The sequence below is a fragment of the Neolamprologus brichardi genome, chromosome 14 (assembly GCF_056152115.1).
Source record: "Neolamprologus brichardi isolate AB-2024 chromosome 14, ASM5615211v1, whole genome shotgun sequence".
Classification (NCBI taxonomy): Eukaryota; Metazoa; Chordata; class Actinopteri; order Cichliformes; family Cichlidae; genus Neolamprologus; species Neolamprologus brichardi.
Window position 1 is genome coordinate 31791473 of NC_142117.1, and position 14999 is coordinate 31806471.

At 38.6% G+C, this 14999-nt stretch overlaps 2 protein-coding genes across 4 annotated transcripts; both read right to left on the minus strand.

Annotated features, from left to right (window-relative positions):
• Positions 1-1634: 1634 nt before the first annotated feature.
• stoml3a (stomatin (EPB72)-like 3a) lies at positions 1635-5467 on the minus strand. Its single transcript, XM_006796606.3, has 7 exons — positions 5167-5467; positions 3068-3171; positions 2842-2914; positions 2656-2738; positions 2337-2540; positions 1929-2063; positions 1635-1829 (listed from the first exon to the last, which is right to left on the minus strand). Exons 1-7 carry the CDS (start codon positions 5240-5242, stop codon positions 1635-1637), a joined length of 870 nt encoding a protein of 289 aa, XP_006796669.1. The 5' UTR covers positions 5243-5467.
• A 1074-nt stretch (positions 5468-6541) lies between these two features.
• slc25a15a (solute carrier family 25 member 15a) lies at positions 6542-13473 on the minus strand. Of its 3 annotated transcripts, none has more exons than XM_006796607.3 (7): positions 13354-13473; positions 13134-13209; positions 10277-10535; positions 7957-8097; positions 7689-7864; positions 7433-7591; positions 6542-6784 (listed from the first exon to the last, which is right to left on the minus strand). In XM_006796607.3, the coding sequence occupies exons 2-7, from the start codon at positions 13186-13188 to the stop codon at positions 6663-6665; spliced, it is 912 nt and encodes a 303-aa protein (XP_006796670.1). In that variant the 5' UTR covers positions 13189-13209; positions 13354-13473; the 3' UTR covers positions 6542-6662. The 3 variants fall into 3 exon arrangements, with proteins under 3 accessions (XP_006796670.1, XP_006796671.1, XP_087707850.1); XM_006796608.2 differs by lacking the exons at positions 13134-13209; positions 13354-13473 and adding exons at positions 11386-11472; positions 12168-12255; XM_087851724.1 differs by lacking the exons at positions 13134-13209; positions 13354-13473 and adding an exon at positions 12168-12249.
• Between the last annotated feature and the right edge of the window lie 1526 nt (positions 13474-14999).

The window sequence follows — 14999 nt, forward strand, 5'->3', positions numbered from 1 at the left end:
CACAAGCAAAGAGCAAAACTGCAGAAAAATAAGGAAGGATAAGAGAAGACAGCGGTGTATGGTCACCACATGCAGCATCATTCAGTGTTTGGTGGATCTTCTTGATGCTTCTCCAGTGCTGCTGGTTTTGTCTAATTCCTGACGTCTAGCTCAGTTTGTGTTATGCTGTGATGATCAAGTGTTCACTTTTCTTTGTTGTTGAGCAGTTTATAAACATGTCCTACAAAGTGAACATGCAGACTACATAGAAACCACCAAAGAGGAAATCATTGAATACGAGCAGTTCATTAAGTACTGTAGCTGTCATATGGTTGGACTTAATTGCTGCCGAATCAGCCATAAATGGTGCAGACGTTGCAAAACATTTATCTGTTTTGTTGCATTTTAAGATTATGCTGTCAGGGCTCTGGCAGCTAGCTGAAACTATTGCTGTTTTCTCTGTTGATGTTTATTATTATTTTTGATTGTTTGTGTGTGTTTTCACCACAGAAATCTTTATAGAGAACGAATTAACCGCAATTGACAAAAAACCCCAAACTGATTACATTTCCATCAAAAATAAGCACGAGAGTCTGATTGCAATGTTACCTCATTTCTCATTGTAGAGAATAATCTCAGGTCTTGAGGAGAATTAAGAGTCATCAAAAGGAAGCAACTGCCTTTTTTTGTATTGTATTTTTTTCATGTTTACATATAGCCACCTGTCTCAAATGTCTGTTTTGCCAGATAACATTTCTAGAAATTTTATTTGGATGTAAGCATTCTGTAAAAAACTATTTTAAAGAGCCTAACGCAGTCAGGAAACACATAATAATTATATGAAATGGGATTTTATGACATTAAGATATTGTAATAAAGCAGGCTTTCTTTTATCCATTCCCTCAGACATAAAGTACGGAAATCTGCTGAAATAGGGATTTGGTTCTAGGTGAGTTAAATTTACTGTTAATACAAGTTGATTATGTTTAGCTTCATCGCTGGTGGGTGTTTTGAAAGGAAGTGGAAATGATGGCTCTCTCCATCAGGTACTCTGATTGCACTGAATGCCTGTGTCCTGTGGACATGACCTTGTACTCATTTACCGAATGTTTGTCCGACACTAGAATAAGAGGTTTTGTTTACAGTTTACGTCCAATGTCAGAAAAGATTGCTGCATCGCCTTGCTTCTGTTGTTTACATGATTTATGTTCCTATTCAGTATTTCAGAAACTCATGCGCTGGATACGGTTGTCTGAAAGCATGCCTTTATAAGGTTTACGTGCATTGTTTTGACCTTACACTTCCTGTGCATTTATTTATTTATGTATTGTCATCCCTCAAAACTGTAACTGTAGCTTAGCTGGTTAACATATTGTGGTGAATGATGAGAAGTAATGTCTATACTGTATATGTTGCACTTTGTATTTAAGTATTAAATCACAGCAAGTATACACAAGAAGGGAGAGCCTCTTTTTAAGGTTACTAAGTAATAATGCAGAGCAGATTGCAGCAATAACCACATTAGGCCTGCATTTAAAAAAAGCTCTCACTGGAGCTTCCTAAATGTAAACATGGTAATATTGTGAAAAAAAACAAAACAAATCTGCGACAATCTGACTTGATTTGAATTATATGCAACTTGGTTGACATGAGATTCATGCCTTCCAATGCATGAACTGTTGTATTATATCTATTGGCAGAGGGAAGACGATGGTGGAGTTCTTCTCCGCTGCGATGGTGTTGAGAGTCTGAAGGTATCTTAGCTGGAGAGCTGAGGGTGAGTCAGCCATTACCAGAGAGGCTTCTTTCAGAGCCCTGGAAGCATTCATTTCCCCCTCTGCGGCAATGATCTGAAATATAGGCAGATGATCAGTATCTTCTGATGTTTCATTTCTGGGCCTGAATACATGAAAAGGAAATTGAATTCAGTCTTCCATTCCTCTCATTACCTTGGCCCTAGCCTCCCGGCTGGCTTCAGCCTCTGCTGCCATGGCTCGCTGCAGCTGATGAGGCAACTTCACATCTTTGATCTCTACACGCTCCACTTTGATACCCCACGGATGAGTGGCTTCATCTAGGGCTTCCTGCAGAGTAACATCCAATATCAAACACTCTAGTCACAGTTATAGTTTAATAAACAACAAATCAAATACTACAGTGAGAAAACCAGTGGCTTCTCCTTGTTTAAGCATTCTCCTTGTGGCCAAAAAAAAGTGTTCTTTGAATGGTGGGTGGGAATGAAGGAGCTCTAAAAGTATCTGTAATAAGGCTTTTCTTACCTTTTTTAAAGGGTATGCTTATATATAAAAATGTAAATGAAATTTTTTATAATAGGTGTAACAGCACTTTATCCTCACCTGCATGCTGAGTGAAATGCCCTCTCTGTCAGATAGAAGTTCTGCAAGGTTTTTGGTACCAAGGACATTCCTCAGAGTGGTTTGAGCAAGCAGTCGAGTAGATGAGTGCGCATTGGTCACATTGGCCACTGCTGAAATGGGGCAGTATACGCGGAAGTAAACCACACCGTCCACAGACACCGTCACAGAGTCTTTGGTTAGGATCTGCAAATGTTTAAAAAAATTGCAGTTTATTTACTGACATAAACTACAAATGGCTTGTGATGCATGAGATAACAGAGACAGTGTGCTTTCATAATAAAACGAAGCAAGAATATACCTCTTGAGGAGGGATATCAAAGGACACAGTTCTCAGATCTACTTTCACAAAGTTATCGGTGCAGGGTAATATTAGGAAAAGTCCTGGAAAAAGATAAAAGCCAGTTCAGATGATAATGTGGAGTCAACTTCCAAAGCTTTCTGGGATGGCTTAACCAAAGTGTTTGTTGTATATTTAACCACAAACCTGGCCCTTTAGCTTTTCTGTCTGTGATCCGGCCGAGTCTAAAGATGACAGCTCGCTCATACTCCTTCACTATCTGAATGTTGGAGACAACCAATCGCACAACAGTAAATAAGAAATACAGAAATATAAATGGAGTATTTTTTTTTACGGTGTGTATACACATCTATGTGAAGAAATAGTGATTAAATCCTAATAAGCAGTGCTCCACAATGAGAATATACTGTACCTTGACACACATAAATATTGTGAGTGGAAAGGTTACTATTACAAAGATGATGGATATGAAAACCAACAGCCAACCACAGCATCCCAGTTTACCTGAGTTTTTATCTGCAAAAAGAGCAGAAACACTTTACAAGTTTTTAAAGTGCAGGGTATGTACAATATCTTGCTTTTTTTCATAGCACCTTCATTTCACATTTAAATTCAAACCATAAGTTCTTGGTGTTACTTTAATGGCATAATTATCCAGTAATATGCTCCACTGGGACGCCACCTTTTATTAAAGGTGACACAAAACATTAGTGCCGAGAGATGTAATGGATCTACACTGCTCCTATTCCACTAATGATGTAAATAATTTCTAAGGGAAGGCACGCAGCTTAAAATCCACGTGAGTCACAAAGTGTTGTGCAAACTCACTGAGCCATTCAAATATCATCATTAAAACACTGAGATGTCACTCTCTGTGTCATATACAGGGTGGGAGAAAAAAAAAAAAAAGTCTTTTCAGGAAGACTTTCAGGTGAATCTTTTAAACAAGACACAAAGCTAATACATAACTACGGATAATTTAATTTATTTACTTCTAATATTAAAAATACGCCAGCCAATTATGATAAATGGAGACGACTAATGCTTTTCTAATGAAAGGCCATGTTATTGAAATGCAATAAGTGATGTTAAAATAGAATGTGATTAAGATGTATATTAAATTAATATGCCAAATGATTATGTAGGTTAAGGATCTTTGGGTAAATATATGGTAATTATTAATTCACTGCTTTCCTCCTTTTCGCAGTTTTTGGAGCTATGATTAATGTGTTCAAATATTACTATAAAAATAGCCTATTACATATTATAGGCAAAAAATTAAAGATTTAAATATCTATACTGCGCACTGAAGAGCCGGTATTCTCATCAAACATACTTACAAAAGTCTTGAGCCATCAATCATTTCTTTATATTTTGGTCCTGAGAAACATTTCACCAGGCATGTGAAGGCGTGTCTAAGGTTTTCTTTGGACATTGGCTGATTTTCCTCTCATTTTCTGTCCAGTCCTCATAGATTTTTTTTTCTTTTTTGTCATGCTACATAATGCTAATGTATGAATTATTAAAGCATAAAAAGGACCCTAACTCAAGGGATGGACCAGTGTTAAACCTACACATAAAACACAACTTAAACCAAACACTTGGCATATTTCTGCGTAGTGTGTCCTTAAACGTGGACAAGTACAAAAGAAGAAGTGGAAAATCAGTGGCAGCAGATCATATGGAGCAATGAATCCAAATTGGAAAATTTTGATTTGAATTCAGTGTCTACAGCCATCTGTGAAACATGGTGGAGACTTTGCAATAGTTTGGGTCTGCATTTCATCTAGTGGTGTTGGAGATCTTGTCAAAACTAATGAATGCATGTGAAAAGTACTATCAGGTTTTGATCTAAGCACAGTGTAAATGCACTAAACGTGTTTACAGTATGTTTGGCTTAAATAGAAAAATGCACAATTCAACCCTACTGATGATGTATTGGCCTCCCCAAAGCCTGGACCTCAATATCACTGAAGCAGTGTGGGAATGGAACAAAAGACAGCCAGCATCCAAAGAAGGGCTTTGAATGTCCTTTAAGAAGCCAGGAGAATTATTCCTGAGGACTACTTAAGGAATGCTGAAGAATAATATATTTAGGGGTGGATGTTTCTCAGGATGTAGAGCGGGACATCTGTTAATCGGAATGTTAGTGGAGCCACCCTGGCTGCTCCAGGGATGTCTCCCTGAGCACAATACTTAACCCCGAATTGCTCCCAATGTTAAATAGAAATAAATCCCTTAGATGTAGAGAAAAGTGCTTTTGTCTTACAGTATATACTATACTCCCACTGTACTTTTACACATTTCTATATCTTTTACTGTACACATTTCCCTAGCATATTAGAAAGAAATGAAGTGAGGCACAAGACTTTTACACAGCACAGCTGTTCTATGCAACTCCTACAATTCTGGACTCTTTAACATAAGGTTTCTTGGGAGAAAAATCAGCCCTTATTTTATATCCCTTATTCTAAAAATAAACATTCAGAATGGGTTATAAAAAGTATTTACCTTCAATAATGCCATCATTTTTCTGCAGTTTATCCTGTGTGACCATCTCTGCTGTGCTGGATGTTGTAGAACTCATTGGTTGTCTGTGATCGAGCAAGCTAGAACAGTACTGCACTTGTTTACGTGTCTGTTCTCTCTGTGGGTGCGGTCTTTTCCCCTTAACACCGGTTGCTTTCTACAACAGTGAGACACGCTTGCCCCGTAAGTCACCTTTAGGTTGCTAAGATGTAACATGAACCATTTTTGTTTAACCAGGATCTTTGTGGCTCTTGTATTGAAAAGCTATCTCAGTCCTGCTCTTGTGCTTTCGTACATTTAAGTTCAGCAGTCTGTCACCTGAGTCAGTCACATGAATAAATAATTGTTGTATCCAAGTCATGAAACATGAGAGGTGATGTTCAAAGAAGATGATGCGTAGTTTTCCTCACATTTTTCCCATGGATTCCCCCAGTTTTTACAAAATTTAGGATTATTTATGAGGTTTAAAATTCTTTCTTCCTTTTGGACCCTTCATGAAGAGATTCACATGAGTTTCTGATGTGTTTTTTTTTTTTTCAATGTTTCTCCTGTTTTTTGTTTTCACATGTATAACTTCATGCTCTGTTTTTTCTAGGAAGAGTGGGTTTTTTGGTTTGGGTTTTTTTTGGGCCATGGAGATCCTGAAGTTTTTCCCTTTTTTTTTACCCATTTTTATAAAATAGTGCAAATGCATTTAAATTACAATCTTATGACACATGCTCCACTTTTATCAAAGTGAATGGGCCAAAAATACAACTGTAATTTATTTTTTGACTTGACAAAAGAACAAGGTGATTTTCAAGTGCAGTGTTTGTACTGCCCCTTTTTTCCTTGACTGAGATCTTAGTCCAAATAACTCACATATGATTCTGTTTTTATTAATGCTCTGATTTACCGATGCCAAAACCTCTTCGGACATATTAGTTCTATATTCCAACAAAAAGAGCAAAACTGTTTCCAGTTAAAACAAATGTAATCAAATTGAAAAAAACAAAAAACAGATGGAAGAGTCAAATTTGGCTAAGGAAATTTTAGCTGGATAACATTTTGTGACTTCTTACATCAATAATTAATCAGGGACAGGAACACAGTGTTTCATACCACTGGGTCACACACACTAAAAATAAAAAAGAGTCGGCAAAAGTAATGTTTTTTTCTCTCAATAAGTAAATATCCTTAGTTAACAAGTAGTGAATGAAGTGCAAACAAACAAATAGCCATGAAAGAACAATGGCCTTGGAAAGAAGATGAGTGGTGACTATGCATGCCTTCCCATTCTTCTCCTTGTCAGGCGAGAACAAATTGGACACCCAGTAAACTCGTACTGCCACAGCAAGGCCAGTGGAAGTACTAAAACTTTTCAAGATTAATACTTCATTTCACATGAGTTTGACCAGCATATTACACATACAGCATTTTTCTTGTGATAAGGATTTTTCTGATTAAAATATTTGCTTTGGTTGGAAAGATCCATTGCATCAGGCACCAGCGGCATCCATCATTAACTTGCGACTAAACTCATAAGCCAGGAAGAGGGCTCCGTTGGCAGGGAAGGTGCGCACCATTGTAGGAGTTAAGCCAGAGTACAGAGCAGTGAACCCTGTTGGGACAAAGAGGCAAAAGCAAAAAAAAAGACAGCATGGACCAATTAGCAATATTTCAAAATGAGAGTCTGTCAATGTACCCTTATCACACAGATAACAGTTATTACGGTAATGCTGCAATGTCACAGAACAGTGACAGTGTTTTATAGTGCATTTATCTCTGATATGTTACACAAGGTTATAAAACATAGAAAACAATTATTGCGAGAGACTGTTTTTACTGTTACCCACCTCCTATGAAGTGGGGAGGTTTGTCAGCTTAGATATTGTTTTCTGATTCTGAATATTACAGCCTGGCATCAAGATAAGGGCCTACTTTGAACACGTGTGTCCTAACCTATAAGCCAGTAGTAAAGGGTGCCAAAAGCAAGGGTTAAAGTCCCAGTTTAAAGTCCAAACCCACATTCTTTAAAGATTAGCTACACACTTGTAAAGTTTTGTGACCTACTGCTGCTTACACTGCTGACACTATCATATTTTTAACTTACGTTCACAGACATAAAGAAATATAACACATGCCAATATATTCAAAATGGCATTTGGGGTGCATCCTGCAAAAGTATGTGTTCCCAAGACCACAATCATCACACAGAGAATCAGAAAACCCACTCATAATCATCTGTGCATACATGTTCAAACCTTACCCTCAGTGCGTATAACACCCATGAAGGTCTTGATGAAGCCCTCTTGCCTCCCTGCTAAGGAGTACACCTGGATCCTGGACTTTATACAATCTATTGGATAGACCACCAACCAAAGACATCCTCCAGCAAATCCCCCACTGAACATCAGCGGAAGAATACCTGCAAAGGCAGAAACTATTTTGAGTCCACAGAAACATACAAACGTGTTAAACTCCAAAAATACCATAAATACAACAAGAAGATGATATAAGCATACCTATATCATCTTTGCTTGTGCCCATGTGTCGCGCAAATGTGGACCGACACCACTCATAGGCTCCAAAGAAGCAGAAGTAACCAGGAAGTTCCCTCATGAAGGTGGACATCAGTCCTTGGTAGAATCCTAACGGGCCATTTGTCTTCAACACGGTCTTAACCACAGTCCACACTGTGCTGAAGACATCCCAGAAAACAAAGTCTAGCACAGCTTTGGTCAACTAAAACTTTTCTTGCCGTAACAATGTCAGGTTTTGAATTCCACTTACCTTTTCTGTCCTCTTGCCACCTTGCCAGATGCTTCCATTTCATGCATGGCCTGCAAGCGACATTTCACCAGCTCTGTGGGGCATAATGCCATGGCGGAGAAGATGGAAGCTAAAGACCCTGCAGATGCCTTCTGAAGATCACTGACGAGCAATGACAAGTACAACAAAAGATAAGAGAATGAAGAGGAAAGGGTTTTAATGTACATACATCCCCATCTTCAATTTTTAGAACTACAAAAAAGAGACTGTTTTATTTCTGCCTCATGCAGCCAGTGCTAAGGTTTGCTCTGACCGCTGATACACAAATAACTGGCATGTGTCCGACGATCAAGAGCTCTTAATGGAAATCGATTTAATGACTGTTCCCAAGACGATTTACCAGTGTTGTGATTATATCACTCATTTCGAGATAAATGTGCTAAACCTTATGGATTTTTAATGTGATGAGTCTGCTTCTGACTCTAACGTGCAGTACTATGCAAAAGGTTTGAGTCACTCTCATTTCATATATTTTGCTTCCAAGGTGCCAGGCTTTTTTGTAAATTTTAAAGTCATGTTGAGCAATAGTTTTCCGAGATTTCTGAACGGTCCTTGTACCTGATCAGTTTCACGGGAATGTATTTTTTTTTTTTTAATTTCCTTAACACTGAACTATGAATCATTCAAGGATAAAAAGGCACTTAACTCATGAGATGAACCAGTGTTGTGTCTACACATATAGCAGACATTCTTAGCAAAGAACCAATTCTAAACTGTGTCTTTAGGCAGAGAAGCAGCCTGTTACAAAAACACAATCTGTTTCAGCTTCTTTAGTTGAATTTATGAAAAAGATAACAGAGTTTGACAACCAAAAGCAATATTTTTGTGCAGCGAAGGCGATTCCCAAAGAACTATTAGAGGAAGTGCAAAGGTTATACGCATTTAAATATGCTTTACTAAAACATAATTTTACAGCATTACAGATTTCCTGCTTTAGGAAGCTCAAATCCAAGTTCAGGCAAGAGGCTGAAAGGTCAAATAGAGAGATAAGATAAGCTGTATTTCATACTTGATACAATTCCAAATTCCATTATCAAAATTAGATGAACAGCTTAGGAAGAGTGTGGCCATCTGAAAATTAGCAGCAAAAATGTAGGCGTCAACATATATTTTTAGTCATATGGTAAATGGCCTGTATTTGTATAGCGCTTTACACAACCAGTCATCCACCCATTCACACACATTCACACACTGGTGATGGCAAGCTACATTGTAGCCACAGCAACCCTGGGGCGCACTGACAGAGGCGAGGCTACTGGACACTGGCGCCACCGGGCCCTCTGACCACCACCAGTAGGCAACGGGTGAAGTGTCACAACAACCGAGACTGTCAGAGCCGGGGCTCGAACCGGCAACCTTCCGATTACAAGGCGAACTCCCAACTCTTGAGCCACGATCGCCCCGTGGCGAGCAATCATGAAACCTAGAGCCAAAGCCACGACTCAGAGTCACTCTGAACAAATCATTTTCCTTCCGGGTACATCAAAGAAACATTCTCGTCATTTCTAGTTTTTTCTTATCCTAATCACTGTTTACTGTGACATAAAATCAACATTTAGGTTGTGATAAAAGCAATGTGGCACAACTGTAGAAAAAGGTATTTCTTAAAGTGATCAGACAGCTCAAAATACAAAGCTGGTTAAGGAAAGTTATTTTAAAAATGCAATTAGTTTAATGCCCGTTTGGCTGAGCATAATTTCAGTGGGTTCAATGTGTAATATTAATGGCAGCATTTTCATTATAGTTCATTGAATGACAAAAAAAAGCTTTTTCATTAAAATCAAAATGAATATCCCAAACAACTTAAATCCTTTAAAAATGCTCCATCAATTTTAACATTTGTCTCCAAAGAGCGTCACTGCCAACCATTTCTCTTCACTTAGTTTCCATTTCTGGCTGCAATAGATAATTATTATTGTGGGGAATTTACTTAATTATTATTCACTTTATTATTTAATTCTCAATTGCCAAGAAAGACACTTAATCTAAAGTTTTAAACTGTGTGAGCACACCCACTTATGATTATGATGTTGCATCTCAGTACATGATGAAATGCTTTTCTGCACAGGGAGTGAAAAGAGGAGGCAGCAAGTCACAGAGCGGAAAGAAAATGTGGAGGATTGAACCCCCAAAAATCTCTCAAGACACTGAAAACTGAGAGTTCACATGAACATTTGTTATAGCATCAAATTGTGCTATACCCAGCTGCTCCTCACTGAAGTCTGTTACATATTATGCAGCTTATTATGTAAATAAATAGTCAGAAATATCTTCTTCCAACCTGAGATCAGCGCCTTTGTCCATCCTTGACATAAAGCGGACGGCATCCTGGCAGAGCCCATAACTCAAGAAGAGCACCGCGTTCTCAGCGATGTTGGCCATCAGGGCGGGCGTTGTGCCTTTGTAAAGACCACGGAGTCCCACCTGCCGGAATGTTGAGATGAAGCAGTGGATGAAGCTGCGGTACATTGTGGGAAACGTCTGCATCTTCACCTTTGCTGTGTCAAATGGCTGACCGCTCAGCACGCAGGCTGTGCCACCTGAGTGGGCATCGAGACGTGAATAACTGAGAAGAACTCAGAGATTAAAAAGCATTGGAAATCAGACTATACCAATATATGTACATGTATTAAGATACATATGTGTGTATGTATAATATTTGATCTTAAGAAACTGTATTTTTGAGGTTTTAATTATTTTTTAACTGTTCCTTTTTCAGGGTGGAAGAATTGTACAGCATACATCTTTAAAGACTTTAAAAAAACGAAAACTGGGTGCACAGGTTTGAATTTATTTTCATGTTTCTCTAATACACACAGTATACAAGGTCAAAAATCTATACACATAACCCCATTAGTATTTGGTAAGCAAACAGTGCAAGTTATATCTCAACCAGTTACACCTTTTGGTGGCCATCAGCAAACTTCTGGCAGTTCTGGCTGAATATTTGAGCACTTTTGTTGGCACAATTTGTAAAGTTCACGTGGTTTACTGCTTTTTGTGGATTTAGCTATCTTGGATTATTTCCATTCTCTATACTGACAGTATGCAGTATGTATAAAGGTTGAATTCAGTGAATTGACCTCGCCTAACCTTGATGTAACCTAACACTGACCATAAACACCACAGCCGCTGTGCACCAGTCCAACACAGTGCTTTACTGTAAATTCACAGTATGGCAAAGCAAACTGGTTTCTCCTGCATGAAACTGTGTTGTACTTTCATGCAACCTTTGAATAACACAAAGTAAAAAGTACACACTTAGCAGTGTTTTTAAAAAAAATATATAACTTCAAATCATATACAGATCCATTATTTGATTTAAAATTAAGAACATTACATCTAAGCTTTAAAATTCCAGTTTATCAAAGGCCACTGAGCAGTCCTTACCTTTAAATATAACCTGTCTTCTTCCTCTCCCTTCTTTTCTTTCTTACATCTTTCTCCATCTCCGAGTGAAGTTATCTCTCATTCTCCCTGGGAAATACAGCAGCTGTACCTTTAGCTTGCAGACACACTGTGTGACAGACTGCTCACAAACAGTTTGTGTGTTTGCTGATATTTGTTAAGCCGATTGAAACGTTGCATTTGAAGTTATCTGCCACTTAAAAAATGTTACTCCCTTTATGATCACTAGTTAGATGCCGAAGCACACATGACATCTGCACCAATCAGTTCCAGATTACTGAATCTACTGGGTGCTGTCAACGAAATCCTTTTTTTATGCTGGCAAAGAGAAACAACCAGTTGTAGTCAGCAGTGTTGGGAAGGTTACTTTTAAAATGTATTCCATTACAGAATACAGAATACATGCCCCAAAATGTATTCTGTAACGTATTCCGTTACGTTACTCAACGAGAGTAACGTATTCTGAATACTTTGGATTACTTAATATATTATCATGCTGTTTACAACTACGTGAATGTTCTATTGCTGTGATTTATTATTGTTACTGAAGGTCCGCGGCTCCGAACCGTAGTAAAGGGACCTCTGGCTAATACGGTGGGTTCTGTGTCGGGCTCGTAGCCGAAAAATAGCTTTACTTTGTTGTCTGGGTCAACTTTGCTAGCGAGAGACAAAGAGAGGAGTTGAACGGCTGCTCCAAAGGAACTTATTGTTTTTGGAGGAAAACACGAACACGGTGTGCAGTCGAGTCTTAATAGCTTACTTACAACTGGGCTCGTCAGGCTCTCTTCTTGGCTGCAGTGGCATTCTGCCTATTAGCTTAGCACAACAACAACAGGCGCTCTCTCACCCAGGAAACACGCAGAGAGAGAGCGTCACCCTGTAACCATGGCAACCGTAACGCTGCCGCCTGGAACAGCAGAACGTAGCTGTCAAACAAAACCCAAACAGTCCTGACCTGCGACAATATGAAACAGGAAAGTACCGCCGTGTAATCCATTTATTTCAACAAAGTAACTGTATTATAAATACCACCTTTTTAAACGGTAACTGTAACGGAATACAGTTACTCATATTTTGTATTTTAAATACGTAACGGCGGTACATGTATCCCGTTACTCCCCAACACTGGTAGTCAGTCATGATCACTAATGAAAAGTTAATAGGCCGTGTCCTTGTCAGGTTAAAAGACATCGTACAACCGTCAACAAGACAACCTGTGCAGATAAGAGAAACTCCAAAATAAACCCAAACCTATTCATATAATTACTGCTTTATATATAAAAAAATCATTGAATACATATGTTGTGCAGTTATTTCACCCCAGAAAAAGAACAGCTCAAATAAATCATTAAAAGCTGAAAATATCCATGTCATTCATGTCAATGATGAGTATACAGCATATAAACCCTCTGACCTCTGACTAAACTGTAGATAAATAACTGGACATATACAGCAAATGGTGTTAAAGACGATGTGGCCTGCTTCCAATCTTTGAGCATATCCCAATTCTTGAATTTTGCAAAATTAACCTCACTTCTTTACGTTAACAATTGAATGACAGCTTGCACTAAACCGTTCACCCCCACACTGATGGGATCAGGTGTTATGCTGTGATCCTTTTGCTGCCAGGGTTTGGGTCACTTTTAAATCAACACAAAGCTGGTCTAAGTGATTATCGTCAATCTGATGCGAGTGGCGTGAAATACAGCCGCGTCTTTAGTTAAACTCACCTGCAGCTCCAGCTGAGAAGTCGATGATCGCCTGAATTACAGGGTGTGGAGCCATCGTGACTTTAAGGACACGAGCCTGAAAATATCCACATGGTTTTCATTCATTTCACCTGACATTATTCGCAAAAGAGATTAGAAACGAGCCTTAGATGAGAAATAAGTTGTTTTAACAGAGGAAGTCAGTAAAATGGAGCACCTAGAAGGAGCCCGTGGTGCTTACCTGTAATCTCTTTAGCGTGGGTTAATCCTTCGCAAAGAACAGTGGGAGCATTTAACGCGTCGCTGTACTTTCACTCCACCTTACGACACAAGTTCCCACATGATCTGAATTCGCAGAAAGGAGGTAGCTGCACATTCAGGAAACACAGGACATAACTCAGACGTAATATTATTCATCCGTGCTGTTGTCCGTGGGAGCTCAGTGTTAGTTGATGCAACAACATAAGGTATTACAGTTTTGTCGATAAGTTCATTTCATTGGCGGGTATAAATTGTCCCGTCCTACCGAGCGCAAAACGCTCAAGGAGTTCACGCTACAGAGAAAAAGACACACTCAGTTAAACACACGGTTTCATTCTTAAAATTAAGTAATTGGATAATAGTTGAATTATATGAGATATAGATTAGATATATGATACACTACTGATCACCGAGTTAAAGTCATATTTGTCAACAGGCTCTATTTTATAACTCAGTCTTGTGACATTTTGCTGATTAGAATGAAATAGCTTTCTGCATCGTAACATCATCTGTGAATGATGTCTCGATAGATTTAACAGAGGTATAAATATACGGACCGGCGTGTCTATTACAATTTTGTCGTGATATTAAGAGGAAGACATACCAAGATTCTAGTACAGTGGAGTACTTTATGTGATAACGTAAATCCATCGTGTATTCATTCCACTCATGTACGCGAATAATTGCGCAATGTTGACGGAATTATCTCTCCCGAATTTACTCATCTTGTACTTGTACATCTTGTACACTGAATTTATGCCAGTAATGCACCGTCTGATTGTAATACCCGAAGAAGACCACAAGGTGTCCCCCTACTCCACAGTTGGCTTTAGACACCAGACAGCTTCTGCTCCAGCAAACAGTCGCAAAGTGGTAGAGCTACAGATCATGAAAGGAACGAGTCCATTTACTTCATTTTTTTAACCCCAAACTTTTTGTATTTTCATTTTTACCATTCGAGAACATTTTATAAAGACCTTATTTTTATTAGCAAATTTGCTCATAAAATGATAATTAAAACTATACAATGTGTACACAGCGCAGATTCTGTGACAAATCTAGCTTATTACCAGGTCATCCAGGGAGGCATACGTATCAAATGAATTATGGAATCTTTTTTTTGGTTAATAGTAAAGTTTAGGACGAGCTTGAGCAAACAAAAGTACCGCCTGCAGCCGACAAGCATTAAAATTAGCCGTTTTAGTCATCATTGCAGCCATTTATATACTATTTATATGCTAGTATATGCACATATTGAATTTAAAGTACACGAAAGTAAAAGTAGCTGCGATATGTGCCAAAATACGAAAATGCATTAGGTAAGTAATTCCCCTGCTCCTTGTCATCACAGCTTGCACACACAGCACATTTAAAATCTACCCACGGATTCTCAGTAATGTTCGACTAATGTGACCGTCCTCGTGGATTTTTGAGGTCTGCTTCCTGCTCACTGTGTGACTTTTGGATCTAAAACTTGCGGATGCTTGGCGGAATCCATTCATTTCTCTAATCACGTTTCCCGAGCAACAGGCTGCCACACAGCCCGCAGAGCGCGATATTTCCAGTTTAGTGCTTAAAAATTGGCATCGTCCAGTTTTAGTGTGAACCAAAAATGACCCCAGGTTA